Below are 15,610 nucleotides of genomic sequence, written 5' to 3' on the forward strand. Positions count from 1 at the left end.
GCAAGGAGGCAAGGAGGCAAGGAGACAAGGCTTAGGACCAAGATTTACCACTGGAGGAACCAAAGCTGCTTCTCTGTGTATCTCTCTCTATGTCTGTATCTCTATGTCTCTCTCTATGTCTGTATCTCTATGTCTCTCTCTCTCTCTATGTCTGTATCTCTATGTCTGTATCTCTCTATGTCTGTATCTCTCTATGTCTGTATCTCTATGTCTGTATCTCTATGTCTGTCTCTATGTCTGTGTCTCTCTCTGTCTGTATCTCTCTATGTCTGTCTGTATCTCTATGTCTGTCTCTATGTCTGTATCTCTATGTCTGTCTCTATGTCTGTGTATCTCTCTGTCTGTATCTCTCTCTGTCTGTCTCTCTCTATGTCTGTATCTCTCTATGTCTGTATCTCTATGTCTGTATCTCTATGTCTGTCTCTATGTCTGCGTCTCTCTCTATGTCTGTGTCTCTCTCTGTCTGTCTCTCTCTATGTCTGTATCTCTCTATGTCTGTATCTCTCTCTATGTCTGTATCTCTATGTCTGTCTATGTCTGTGTCTCTCTATGTCTGTATCTCTATGTCTGTCTGTATCTCTATGTCTCTCTCTCTCTATGTCTGTATCTCTATGTCTGTATCTCTCTATGTCTGTATCTCTCTCTATGTCTGTATCTCTATGTCTGTCTCTATGTCTGTCTCTCTCTGTCTGTCTCTCTCTATGTCTGTATCTCTCTATGTCTGTATCTCTCTCTATGTCTGTGTCTCTCTCTATGTCTGTATCTCTATGTCTGTCTCTGTGTCTGTGTCTCTCTCTATGTCTGTATCTCTAGGTCTGTCTCTATGTCTGTATCTCTAGGTCTGTCTGTATCTCTCTATGTCTGTCTGTATCTCTCTCTATGTCTGTATCTCTCTCTATGTCTGTATCTCTCTCTGTCTGTATCTCTCTCTATGTCTGTCTCTCTCTATGTCTGTCTCTATGTCTGTGTCTCTCTCTATGTCTGTATCTCTATGTCTGTCTCTGTGTCTCTCTCTATGTCTGTATCTCTATGTCTGTCTCTATGTCTGTATCTCTAGGTCTGTCTCTGTGTCTGTGTCTCTCTCTATGTCTGTATCTCTCTCTATGTCTGTCTCTATGTCTGTGTCTCTCTCTATGTCTGTATCTCTATGTCTGTCTCTGTGTCTCTCTCTATGTCTGTCTGTATCTCTCTCTATGTCTGTATCTCTAGGTCTGTATCTCTAGGTCTGTCTCTGTGTCTGTATCTCTATGTCTGTATCTCTATGTCTGTCTCTATGTCTGTCTCTGTGTCTCTCTCTATGTCTGTATCTCTATGTCTGTGTCTCTCTCTGTCTGTCTCCATGTCTGTGTCTCTCTATGTCTGTGTCTCTCTATGTCTGTATCTCTCTATGTCTGTCTGTCTCTCTGTCTGTGTCTCTCTCTATGTCTGTCTGTATCTCTCTCTATGTCTGTATCTCTCTATGTCTGTGTCTCTCTATGTCTGTGTCTCTCTATGTCTATCTCTCTCTGTCTGTATCTCTATGTCTATCTCTCTCTATGTCTGTCTCTGTGTCTCTCTATGTCTATCTCTATGTCTATCTCTCTATGTCTGTCTCTCTATGTCTGTATCTCTATGTCTGTCTCTGTGTCTCTCTCTATGTCTATCTCTCTATGTCTGTCTCTCTCTATGTCTCTCTCTCTCTATGTCTGTATCTATATGTCTATATCTCTCTATGTCTGTATCTCTCTCTCTGTCTGTATCTCTCTCTCTGTCTGTATCTCTCTCTCTGTCTGTATCTCTCTATATATCTGTATCTCTAAGTCTGTCTCTCTATGTCTGTCTATCTCTATGTCTGTCTCTCTCTATGTCTGTATCTCTCTCTACATCTGTATCTCTCTATATATCTGCATCTCTAAGTCTGTCTCTCTATGTCTGTCTATCTCTATGTCTGTCTCTCTCTATGTCTGTATCTCTCCATGTCTGTCTCTCTCTATGTCTGTCTCTCTCCGTCTGTCTCTCTATGTCTGTATCTCTTTCTATGTCTGTCTCTCTATGTCTGTATCGCTATGTCTGTCTCTCTATAGCCCCGGTCCCACCGCACAAAAAGTACGGCCTAGACCGGTCTAAACCGCTCCGGTTCGCGTGTCGCGACAGGAATGTGGTCTAAACCGCTCCAAAGGCGACCGCTTTTCCGCTCCCCTTCCGTTGGGGTACCAGGACCACGGAATGGGTCTGAGGTTGAGCTGCTGTCTGCTGATTGGTCAGTGATTTACGACACGCCCTCAATATGTTAATGTGTGGGCTGGATGAATCCTCTGCTGTCAGTGTGGTCACTTTGCTCTGGTTGTTTTTATTTTCATTTTCTTTTCTTTGCTGCTCAACTTTAGTGTTTGTTGTGAACGACGTGAGGCAGGGGGAGACCGGGGGGAGGGACTTTGCATCGCGTTGGAGTTTTCTGTTAGCAGCATAGCGCTCGCCGTGGCGCTGATGCGCGTCCGGGACACCAGAGTCTGGAGCTTTGGGCTCCGGCGCTGACCGCGCTCCGGCAGCTCCGCTTCCCAGAGGCGGTCAGCGTTCTGTTCAGCCGCGGTCAGTGGCGCTTTATCGCGGTCAGTGGCGCTATATCGCGGTCAGTGGCGCTATATCGTGGTCAGTGGCGCTTTATCGCGGGGACGGACCGCGGAAGCGATGAAGAGGAGCTCGGAGCCTCCATGTTCCGACGCTGAGCTGCCGGACCGCGATCAGCGCCGCAGTGGAGAACCTCCTGCGTTTGAGCAGAAAGCTCAGACTCCCGTGTCTGTGCCTCAGCCAACCGGGGGGAACGCTCCGGCCACTAACCCTAACCCTAACCCTAACCCCAACCCTAACCCTAACCCTAACCCTAGCCTCAGCCAACCGGGGGGAACGCTCCGGCTACTAACCCTAACCCTAACCCTAACAGCTAACAACCCTAACCCTAACAGCTAACAACCCTAACCCTAACAGCTAACAACCTTAACCCTAACAGCTAACAACCCTAACCCTAACAACTAACAACCCTAACCCTAACAGTTAACAACCCTAACCCTAACAACTAACAACCCTAACCCTAACAGCTAACAACCCTAACCGCTAACAACCCTAACCCTAACAGCTAACAACCCTAACCGCTAACAGCTAACAACCCTAACCCTAACAACTAACAACCCTAACCCTAACAGTTAACAACCCTAACCCTAACAACTAACAACCCTAACCCTAACAGTTAACAACCCTAACCCTAACAACTAACAACCCTAACCCTAACAGCTAACAACCCTAACCCTAACAGCTAACAACCCTAACAGCTAACAACCCTAACAGCTAACAACCCTAACCCTAACAGCTAACAACCCTAACCCTAACAGCTAACAACCCTAACCCTAACAGCTAACAACCCTAACCCTAACAGCTAACAACCCTAACAGCTAACAACCCTAACCCTAACAGCTAACAACCCTAACCCTAACAGTTAACAACCCTAACCCTAACAGCTAACAACCCTAACCCTAACAGCTAACAACCCTAACCCTAACCCTAACCCTAACAGTTAACAACCCTAACCCTAACAACTAACAACCCTAACCCTAACAGCTAACAACCCTAACCCTAACAGCTAACAACCCTAACCCTAACAGCTAACAACCCTAACAGCTAACAACCCTAACCCTAACAGCTAACAACCCTAACCCTAACAGCTAACAACCCTAACCCTAACAGCTAACAACCCTAACCCTAACAGCTAACAACCCTAACCCTAACAGCTAACAACCCTAACAGCTAACAACCCTAACCCTAACAGCTAACAACCCTAACCCTAACAGTTAACAACCCTAACCCTAACAGTTAACAACCCTAACCCTAACAGCTAACAACCCTAACCCTAACAGCTAACAACCCTAACCCTAACCCTAACCCTAACAGTTAACAACCCTAACCCTAACAACTAACAACCCTAACCCTAACAGCTAACAACCCTAACCCTAACAGCTAACAACCCTAACCCTAACAGCTAACAACCCTAACCCTAACAGCTAACAACCCTAACCCTAACAGCTAACAACCCTAACCCTAACAGCTAACAACCCTAACAGCTAACAACCCTAACCCTAACCCTAACAGCTAACAACCCTAACCCTAACAGCTAACAACCCTAACCCTAACAGCTAACAACCCTAACCCTAACAGCTAACAACCCTAACAGCTAACAACCCTAACCCTAACCCTAACAGCTAACAACCCTAACCCTAACAGCTAACAACCCTAACCCTAACAGCTAACAACCCTAACAGCTAACAACCCTAACCCTAACCCTAACAACTGAAGACCACTGCCACAACTTTGTTGTTTGAACTTTGTTCCACCTTGTAAAATTAATTTCATTCCCTACTTCTTATTTTGAGCTACACAAGCAGCCAACACCTGCTGTCACAGCAGCCCTGTTACCTCACCCAGAGCTGGACCCTAGTCTTCCTGACCACCAGGGTCTGGGTTCACCTGCAGCTGGACTGAGGTCCGGTCCCACACAGTGATGCATTGTGGGGGACTCCTGTTTTTGCTTTTAACCAATTAAAGAGCCACTTTCTTCTTCCTCTCTGGCCAGTGTTGGTTTCAGGCCCTAGCGCCCCCTAACCCTAACTGTTGTAACTGCGTGACGACAGCAGGCGGGCTGGTCCGCTCTGTAGCGTGCAGCGCCCCCTAACCCTAACTGTTGTAACTGCGTGACGACGCTCTGGAGCATGCAGCGCCCCCTAACTCTAACTGTTGTAACTGCGTGATGACACTCTGGAGCATGCAGCGCCCCCTAACTCTAACTGTTGTAACTGCGTGATGACACTCTGGAGCATGCAGCGCCCCCTAACCCTAACTGTTGTAAGTGCGTGACGACGCTCTGGAGCGTGCAGCGCCCCCTAACTCTAACTGTTGTAACTGCGTGATGACACTCTGGAGCATGCAGCGCCCCCTAACCCTAACTGTTGTAAGTGCGTGATGACACTCTGGAGCATGCAGCGCCCCCTAACCCTAACTGTTGTAAGTGCGTGATGACACCCTGGAGCATGCAGCGCCCCCTAACCCTAACTGTTGTAACTGCGTGATGACACTCTGGAGCATGCAGCGCCCCCTAACCCTAACTGTTGTAACTGCGTGATGACGCCCTGGAGCATGCAGCGCCCCCTAACTCTAACTGTTGTAACTGCGTGATGACACCCTGGAGCATGCAACGCCCCCTAACCCTAACTGTTGTAACTGCGTGATGACGCCCTGGAGCATGCAGCGCCCCCTAACCCTAACTGTTGTAAGTGCGTGACGACGCTCTGGAGCCTACAGTGTGAAAGTCCCCACACCAGTGGAACCAGGCCTGGACTATACCCATAAGAATCATCTCTAGAAGCAGTCTATACCAGTTGTGATCACTTCACCTTCTCGTCCGTGTCCAGGAGAAAGCGAAGCAGCTGGTGGTCCTGTGGCTCTCGGGAGCCGGACTTGGGAGCCGGACTGGCCGGGGGCTCCTTCTTGATGTCCACTTCACTTTGGTTCTCTGCGTCGTCAGTGGAGGTGGCCACGGAGTCGTTAGGGCTGCTGTCCTGGAGCAGCCGGTGCAGGATCTTGTGTCTCTCCGTCAGGCTGCTGTGAGAGGCGGGGCACTGTGGGGTGGGGGCGGGGTTTGGGGGATGAGGTGACGAGGTGCTGTTGTTGTTGGGCTCGGCTCCAGACCCACTGCTATTCAGGAGCTGGTTGAGTCTGGGGGTTCCCAGCTGGGAGGCCTTTACAGTGTCCTCCCGCCCTTCCTCCCTGCCGCTGGTGGCTTTTGCCAACGGGGGCCGAGCAGAGGAGCCGGGAGGACTGGCTTGTCTCTGGTGGACGGGTGGAGACAAGGAGAAAGCCCCCGTCGATCCGCCACTGGCCCCCTCACCGCCGGACGGCTGCCTCCCGGGAGCCCCCACTGGGGAGTGGAGGCCTGGTGTGGAGGGAGAGAAGGGGGCCCCCGGTACCCGGGGGCTCCCCGCCGACCCAGGACTGGCCCGAGGCGTCCTGGGCGGCATAATGGAGGTAGGGGCAGCTCCGAGGGGGCTGCTCAGAGGGGAGGGGCTGCCGACTTGCTGGGGATAGTTCGTCCGGGTGGGTGTCAGGTAGCTTGCCGGCATGGCCTGGCTGTGTCCGTGGGAGGAGGCGTTGCTGTTGTTGGGGTGGGGGCTCGAGGCGGCCAGGCTGGGGCCTTGGCTGGAGTTGTTGCTGGGGGGGAGGGACGGGGATCGGGAAGGAATCGGGGCCATACTGCCCAGGGAGGGTGGAAGGCTGGGGTTAGTGTTTTCCTGAGAGCTAGCAGTGTTGTGTTCCCTGTGAACAGAAGATGAAGACAAGATCAATCAATCAATCAATCAACCAACCAGCCGGTGACTCAATGAACCCGCCAGTGACCCAACCAACCAGCCAGTGACCCAACCAACCAGCCAGTGACCCAACCAACCAGCCAGTGACCCAACCAACTGGCCAGTGAACCAACCAACCAAAGCAACCCACATTAGATTGATTGATTAAAACCCTCTGTCTTGGGCGTGGCCTGTGGTCGGTCTGATCTTTCCTCACTAATAATTCCTGTGATGACGCCATCAGAGCTCCATGATTAAAGAGTCCTGAACTTCCCGGAGTGTGCAGGTGACCGTACCTGTCAATAGTGTGGATGCCCATGATGAAGGGCTGTACGTCAGGGTTGGGAGGGCAGCAGAACTTGCAGCGGGTCTGGGCGCTAAGCGGCGTGCCGTCACTTAGCGTAAAACGGTAGAGCGGGCTGATGGCGGTGCCGTGGGTCATCACTGTGGAAAGAGCCCCGGACAACAGCTTCACACTTTGCCTCGTCTAATAACACTGACAATTGTAGACGCTGCAGGTTGATCTCCCACAATCCCTCAGCAGCTCAGGCTGGCTCACCCTCATGCAGCAGCTTCTTGGCGTGCGACGGCTCTTTGCCCTGCGGCTGAAAGAAGGCGTAGATACACTTCCTCACCACATCCTCCCAGCCAGGACGGCCGGTGGCTCGCAGGGCGCTCGTCTCTATAGAGATGATCTTCCCTGGAGTACAGGACCCACACACACACACACACACACACACACACACACACACACACACACACACACACACACACACACACACACACACACACACACACACACACACACACACACACACACACACACGGTCAGAGTGTGAACTATGTTAATTTAAAATTCTCTGCCTGAAGATCAATCACATTGAAGATACATTTTATGTTTTCCTGCACAGTGTGACAGGAATACAATAAAAAAAAGGCACAGGGGTGTGTGTGTGTGTGTGTGTGTGTGTGTGTGTGTGTGTGTGTGTGTGTGTGTGTGTGTGTGTGTGTGTGTGTGTGTGTGTGTGTGAACACACCTGTGGGGTCCTGCTTGGTGATGAAGGACTCTGTGCTGATGGGTGGTGTTCGTGGCGTCCTGCAGGCGATGCAGATCAGACAGTTCTGCAGGTCTGGAAGAAGCAGAAGCAGATTGACGATGTGATTAAAGTCCAGACACCGTCAGCATCGTTTCAAAACACCTGGATCCCCTCTGTCGTAAAACATGGGCTGCTCCCGTATCAGGGCCACTGCAGCAACGGCTCCAGAGAGCAGGAACCTCCCTCCACCGGGAACCTCCCTCCACCGGGAGCCTCCCTCCACCGGGAACCTCCCTCCACCGGGAGCCTCCCTCCACCGGGAGCCTCCCTCCACCAGGTACCTTCCTCCCCCAGGAGCCTCTCTCCACCAGGTACCTTCCTCCACCGGGAGCCTCTCTCCACCAGGTACCTTCCTCCACCGGGAGCCTCCCTCCACCAGGTACCTTCCTCCCCCAGGAGCCTCTCTCCACCAGGTACCTTCCTCCACCAGGAGCCTCGCTCCACCAGGAACAGATATATACAGATATTACAATAATAATTATATAACAACTCTGCAAACCTGCGCAAAATAGGGCTAATGTATCGTCACTGCGATATTTCGGAACGACTGCATTCATGCTCTGCATGTAACTAAATGAAACCAATGAGATGAAGCCAAGCTACTTTAACCCCACGAGGCTGCGGGGTAACTGGGTTTATTATCATTTGGAGGAAACGGCAGGGTTGGGGTTAGGTTAGGGTTAACTGGGTTTATTACAGGGTCATTTGGAGGAAATGGCAGGGTTAGGGTTAGATTAGGGGTAACTGGGTTTATTACAGGGTTAGGGGTAACTGGGTTTATTACAGGGTTAGGGGTAACTGGATGTATTACAGGGTTAGGGGTAACTGGATGTATTACACGGTTAGGGGTAACTGGATGTATTACAGGGTTAGGGGTAACTGGATGTATTACAGGGTTAGGGTTAGGGGTAACTGGATGTATTACAGGGTTAGGGGTAACTGGATGTATTACAGGGTTAGGGGTAACTGGATGTATTACAGGGTTAGGGGTAACTGGATGTATTACAGGGTTAGGGTTAGGGGTAACTGGATGTATTACAGGGTCATTTGGAGGAAACAGCAGGGTGTTTCCTTTTTGCATGTCGGCGTCTAAAGTGGACGGACGAAGCCTCCAGGCGTTTTAGCAAGGAGTCACTTCAGCCTCAGCAGGGCCAAGGTGAAGGCTGAGGGCCAAGGTGAAGGCTGAGGGCCAAGGTGAAGGCTGAGGGCCAAGGTGAAGGCTGAAGAGAAAGGACTAGAGTGTGACCTTACCGTCTCGCTCCTCCTGCGACACGGTGACCCTGACCCTAACCCTAACCCTAACCCTAACGGTAACGGTAACCCTAACCCTACGGCTGAGGTCCCAGGTGAAGGCTGAGGAGAAAGGGCCAAGGTGAAGGCTGAGGGCCAGGGTGAAGGCTGACCCTAACCCTAACGGACTAGAGTGTGACCTTACCGTCTCGCGCCTCCTGCGACATGGTGACCCTGACCCTAACCCTAACCCTAACGGTAACGGTAACCCTAACCCTAAGGCTGAGGTCCCAGGTGAAGGCTGAGGAGAAAGGACTAGAGTGTGGCCGTACCGTCTCGCTCCTCCTGCGACACGGTGAAGCACTGCATGACCTCGTACTGCTGCCGCGCCTCCTGGTTCTCACAGTCCATCTCGTCTGGGGGCCTCTTCAGCAGGCGGCAACTGAAGGTGTGGCTGTTCCTGCGGGACGACTCCTGGGGCCAGGGGGCGCCGTTCACTGAGGGCCAAACACACAGTCACACCACTGAGGAGGACCAAACAAACAGGGGGGGGGGGGGGGGGGGGGCATGGCGGATGACGACCACCACAGGTTGTGGCGGGGGGGCATGGCGGATCCCAGCCGGCGGCGGCGCCACTCACCCAGGCTTCTGGGCAGCAGGTTGCGGACGAACTCGCTGTGGTCGCCCACGTGCAGGATGCTGTAGACGCTGGAGGTCATCAGCTCCTCCTGACCGTAGCCCAGGTAACTGGTCACGTTCTCCGACACGAACACGATGCGGCCCTCGCCATTAACCACGAAGAAGAAGCCATCCAGGGCCTGAGGGGGCGGGACACAAACCACACCGGAGCTTCATCAAGAACGCCAAAGAAGCACACATGTATTATTAATTATTAATACCTCCAAACACATGATGGTGCAAATACATGTCAGAGGCCACATGGTGGCGCTCTTTCCTCATAGCCAGTGCATGGTTTCCCCCCACAGTGTGACTGATTGTTTGTCTGTATGTGTTTGTCCTGTGACAGACAGGTGACCTGTCCAGGTGTTCCCTGGCCCCGCCCACAGTAGGATTGTGTCCTGTGACAGACAGGTGACCTGTCCAGGTGTTCCCTGGCCCCGCCCACAGTAGGATTGTGTCCTGTGACAGACAGGTGACCTGTCCAGGTGTTCCCTGGCCCCGCCCACAGTAGGATTGTGTCCTGTGACAGACAGGTGACCTGTCCAGGTGTTCCCTGGCCCCGCCCACAGTAGGATTGTGTCCTGTGACAGACAGGTGACCTGTCCAGGTGTTCCCTGGCCCCGCCCACAGTAGGATTGTGTCCTGTGACAGACAGGTGACCTGTCCAGGTGTTCCCTGGCCCCGCCCACAGTAGGATTGTGTCCTGTGACAGACAGGTGACCTGTCCAGGTGTTCCCTGGCCCCGCCCACAGTAGGATTGTGTCCTGTGACAGACAGGTGACCTGTCCAGGTGTTCCCTGGCCCCGCCCACAGTAGGATTGTGTCCTGTGACAGACAGGTGACCTGTCCAGGTGTTCCCTGGCCCCGCCCACAGTAGGATTGTGTCCTGTGACAGACAGGTGACCTGTCCAGGTGTTTGTGTCCTGTGACAGACAGGTGACCTGTCCAGGTGTTCCCTGGCCCCGCCCACAGTAGGATTGTGTCCTGTGACAGACAGGTGACCTGTCCAGGTGTCCCCTGGGAGCTGCTGTCGGTGAAGAATTAGTGTGCAGTGAAATACAGCGAGGAGTTTTGCTGTGGCGTCTTGAAAGACGGTGTTAAGAATAAAATGTCCACCAGGAAGGCGGCAGCCGCTGACCACCCCCCCCCCCCCCCCCCCCCCCAAGATTAATATTAAAAACCAGCAACAAATTTATAAATTGCATTATAATTAAATAAAGTTCCATAAAAAAATTTATACAATTCTATAAAACTAATGAATACATATATAATCAATTTAAAAAACAATTATCATTCAAATTGGGGAAATCTGTTGAATACCAAAACCACTTCAAAACTGAAATAAAAGTAGATATATCTAAAAATGATGAAAAATGTCTACATTGAAAACACAATAAAACTATTGAAATAAATGTGTGTGTGTGTGTGTGTGTGTTACCTCCAGCAGCATGGGCCCCAGGGCCTCTTTCTCCACCAGGAGGGTCCCCTGGCTGCTGGACGAGATGTCGCTCTTCTGCACCTCGTCGCCTGGAGAGCCAAGAGCTGCTCTTTCTGGGACACACACACACAGGGGGGGGTCGATAAGTGAGACACCTCCACTTGTCTATTGAATGACAAATGTGTCTGACAGTCAACCTGACATGATTGACAGCAGCAGCAGGGGGCGGGGCTTGGCAGTGGCGTCTCCTCACCTTTCTCTCGCCGTTTGATCTGCTGGATTTGGTCCACGGTGCTCCTCAGGATGTGGCACTTGTCGGGCTTGGAGCTGAGGCTGGCGATGTCTCCCATGTTGGACGACAGCAGCTCGGCCAGGTCCTCGATGTAGCGACACTCCAGCTCCCGTCGGCGCTTCTCCGGGCTGAGGACAGACGAGTGTGTGAGGACGAGCTGGACACACACATTCCACCAGAACCCTTCTCTTTCAAGCTTTGGAAAAGAATTGGGCAAAAGCACCACGATAAAAACCTGAACAATTGAAGATAAACCTTCAGTATGATCGAGGGTTCAGGTTAGAAAAATAATAAGAATATATAAAAGAACAGGCACTTGGTGGAGCACATACCTTCACCAACGACACATTTATCACCATGGAAACCAATGATTTCAAGGCTATGGATCCACCACACCACTCCTTCCATCATGTATCACCATAGAAACCAATGATTTCAAGGCTATGGATCCACCACACCACTCCTTCCATCATGTATCACCATAGAAACCAATGATTTCAAGGCTATGGATCCACCACACCACTCCTTCCATCATGTATCACCATAGAAACCAATGATTTCAAGGTTATGGATCCACCACACCACTCCTTCCATCATGTATCACCATAGAAACCAATGATTTCAAGGTTATGGATCCACCACATCACTCCTTCCATCATGTATCACCATAGAAACCAATGATTTCAAGGTTATGGATCCACCACACCACTCCTTCCATCATGTATCACCATAGAAACCAATGATTTCAAGGTTATGGATCCACCACACCACTCCTTCCATCATGTATCATCATAGAAACCAATGATTTCAAGGTTATGGATCCACCACACCACTCCTTCCATCATGTATCATCATAGAAACCAATGATTTCAAGGTTATGGATCCACCACACCACTCCTTCCATCATGTATCACCATAGAAACCAATGATTTCAAGGTTATGGATCCACCACACCACTCCTTCCATCATGTATCATCATAGAAACCAATGATTTCAAGGTTATGGATCCACCACACCACTCCTTCCATCATGTATCATCATAGAAACCAATGATTTCAAGGTTATGGATCCACCACACCACTCCTTCCATCATGTATCATCATAGAAACCAATGATTTCAAGGTTATGGATCCACCACACCACTCCTTCCATCATGTATCATCATAGAAACCAATGATTTCAAGGTTATGGATCCACCACACCACTCCTTCCATCATGTATCATCATAGAAACCAATGATTTCAAGGTTATGGATCCACCACACCACTCCTTCCATCATGTATCACCATAGAAACCAATGATTTCAAGGTTATGGATCCACCACACCACTCCTTCCATCATGTATCATCATAGAAACCAATGATTTCAAGGTTATGGATCCACCACACCACTCCTTCCATCATGTATCACCATAGAAACCAATGATTTCAAGGTTATGGATCCACCACACCACTCCTTCCATCATGTATCACCATAGAAACCAATGATTTCAAGGTTATGGATCCACCACACCACTCCTTCCATCATGTATCACCATAGAAACCAATGATTTCAAGGTTATCGATCCACCACACCACTCCTTCCATCACCTGTCATGGTCATTTAGATTGCTTCATGTTGTTCCAGTGAAATGATGTTCTGTTAGTTCCCATTTTTCCCAGTTACTTGAACGCACCGCTAGAGTGATTGGCCTGTGATTGGCTGAGAGTGGAGAAGGGGGCGGGGAGCGGAGATAGCAGTGGGCGAGCAGACGAGTGTCTACAATAGAGGACATTTTTTAAATGAAAGAAGGTACCAAAATGAAAGATGTATTAAAAATGTGAAATATAATATAAAATGAATTCATGTTAAAACAAAGGTGTAATAAAAATGAGCAGTGTAACAATACAAAATAATTTGTAAACCGTAAAAAAAATTATATTTATATACAAGATACAATCGATTCAATAAGGAAATTTAAAACATAAAACAAGTATTTAAATGTAATGTAAATCAGACACTGTGCCTCAGATCAAGGCATGGCTCAAGGAAATAACTGGCCTCTATCCGCTTCGGCGTGACGGACAATTTAAATACATTTTACACCATCTTCCCCAGCCTGACGGTGCTACAGTGACCCCCCCACCTCCACCTGGAAAACTTGTTGGATTATGATGCTGTAATGATGTATGCTCAGTTCTGCTTTTGCTTTTATATTCCTTGTCTTCCTTATAAAACAAATAACAATACAGTTAAATAAATGTAATCTAAATAAGATGAAAATAAGTAAATGTATGAATCAAAAACTACAAAAACTAATCAAAACTATGGAAACCAATGATTTCAAGGCTATGAAATCCTAATAGAAAAAACAGTTTTTTACAGTTAGTCTGCTGAATATCAAACAATCCAACATTTGGATGAGAATGAATCACAATCACATGAAGAAAAGGTGAGAAGAACGAAGTTATGGAAAACATTGTTAAAAAGTCCCATCAGGTGGTTTGAATGAGTTTCTCTCCCACAGACTTTGCAACGCAGCAGCTGGTGGAAGAGGAAGGTGAGGTAAACATGAGGAGGAGCAGCGTGGATCTGAGTGTGTGTGAAACCACAACAGAGGAAAGTAGGTCAGTGGCCTCACACACACACACACACAGAGGCGAGTGAGGGGGAATCTGCTGTTACAGCAGCTTACATCAGCTCTCTGCCTCCACATGAGTTCCTCTGAGGTTGATCAGTAAAGCTGAAAACTGAAAGAGCATGACAACGTTTTCAAGTGAAAACAGAAAACTCTTCTAGCGTTGTGTCCACTTTCATGACAAAGGTGCCGGGAGCCGGGGTGCAACTTTTTGCAAACACTTTGTCTCCATGGAAACGGAGGAAAAGGCAACTTTTCAGAAATGCTGCTCCCCCTAACCTTAACCCTAACTCTACCCCTAACTAACCCTAACCCTATGCTAAACCCTAACCCTAACTCTACCCCTAACTAACCCTAACCCTACGCCTAACCATAACTCTACCCCTAACTAACCCTAACCCTATGCCTAACCCTAACCCTAACTCTACCCCTAACTAACCCTAGCCCTACGCCAAACCCTAACCCTAACTCTACCCCTAACTAACCCTAACCCTACGCCTAACCCTAACTACCCCTAACTAACCCTAACCCTACTCCTAACCCTAACTCTACCCCTAACTAACCCTAACCCTACGCCTAACCCTAACTCTACCCCTAACTAACCCTAACCCTAACTCTACCCCTAACTAACCCTAACCCTACGCCTAACCCTAACTCTACCCCTAACTAACCCTAACCCCTAACTCTACCCCTAACTAACCCTAACCCTACGCCTAACCCTAATTCTACCCCTAACTAACCCTAACCCTACGCTAAACCCTAACTCTACCCCTAACTAACCCTAACCCTACGCCTAACCCTAACCCTAACTAACCCTAACCCTACGCCTAACCCTAACTCTACCCCTAACTAACCCTAACCCTACGCTAAACCCTAACTTTACCCCTAACTAACCCTAACCCTACGCCTCACCTAACTCTACCCCTAACTAACCCTAACCCTAACTAACCCTAACCCTACGCCTAACCCTAACTCTATCCCTAACTAACCCTAACCCTACGCCTAACCCTAACTCTACCCCTAACTAACCCTAACCCTACGCCTAACCCTAACTCTACCCCTAGCTAACCCTAACCCTACGCCTAACCCTAACTCTACCCCTAACTAACCCTAACCCTACGCCTAACCCTAACTCTACCCCTAACTAACCCTAACCCTACGCCTAACCCTAACCCTAACTCTACCCCTAACAAACCCTAACCCTACGCCTAACCCTAACTCTACCCCTAGCTAACCCTAACCCTACGCCTAACCCTAACCCTACCCCTAACAAACCCTAACCCTACGCCTAACCCTAACTCTACCCCTAGCTAACCCTAACCCTACGCCTAACCCTAACCCTAACCTGCACCACGGCTGTAGTCAATACTTAAGACCTCCACATACTCCAAAAGCAAGAAGAAAGCCGGGTTCCTGACACAATCCAGAAGTAGAAAAGGATTGTTCTTCGTCGGCATATTTCCTACCCCAAGAAGAGGTTCGGCGAACTCGCAGGCCACGCCTCCTCACAACAGCCACACATCTGTGAAGAGCCATTTCAATGGTTCAACTGCACAGCTTATTTCTTGCTTCAAGTGTTTTTGGAAATACATTCTGCTTAACGGTTACACCAATAAAAGAGAACATTTGTGACCGAGCCGCCATGTCCGGTTGTAACGGTTTTAACTTCAGGAGCTGACAACTCTGAATGATGCCTTCAGGGGCAACAAGGAAATGCTGATCTGTGCTACATGCTAACTAGCTTCAGGCCCACACTGTAGTGAGGCTACATGCTACCGAGCTTCAGGCCCACACAGTAGCGAGGCTACATGCTACCTAGCTTCAGGTTCACACAGTAGCGAGGCTACATGCTACCTAGCTTCAGGTTCACACAGTAGCGAGGCTACA

At 49.5% G+C, this 15,610-nt stretch overlaps 1 protein-coding gene across 3 annotated transcripts in view; it reads right to left on the bottom strand.

Moving 5' to 3' along the window:
• The window catches only part of ncoa1 (nuclear receptor coactivator 1), a 46,579-nt gene that overhangs the window by 16,755 nt on the left and 14,214 nt on the right, over nucleotides 1-15,610 (bottom strand). For all 3 annotated transcript variants that reach the window (XM_080513916.1, XM_080513915.1, XM_080513914.1), the window contains exons 4-11: nucleotides 11,068-11,234; nucleotides 10,815-10,927; nucleotides 9,336-9,513; nucleotides 9,028-9,192; nucleotides 7,406-7,498; nucleotides 6,928-7,068; nucleotides 6,665-6,812; nucleotides 5,418-6,336 (exon numbers count right to left, since the gene is read on the bottom strand). In XM_080513916.1, coding sequence (XP_080370042.1) covers nucleotides 5,418-6,336; nucleotides 6,665-6,812; nucleotides 6,928-7,068; nucleotides 7,406-7,498; nucleotides 9,028-9,192; nucleotides 9,336-9,513; nucleotides 10,815-10,927; nucleotides 11,068-11,234 — 1,924 coding nt within the window. The remainder of the gene's footprint in view (nucleotides 1-5,417; nucleotides 6,337-6,664; nucleotides 6,813-6,927; nucleotides 7,069-7,405; nucleotides 7,499-9,027; nucleotides 9,193-9,335; nucleotides 9,514-10,814; nucleotides 10,928-11,067; nucleotides 11,235-15,610) is intronic.

The sequence above is a fragment of the Blennius ocellaris genome (genome assembly GCF_963422515.1).
Source record: "Blennius ocellaris genome assembly, chromosome: 18".
NCBI lineage: Eukaryota > Metazoa > Chordata > Actinopteri > Blenniiformes > Blenniidae > Blennius > Blennius ocellaris.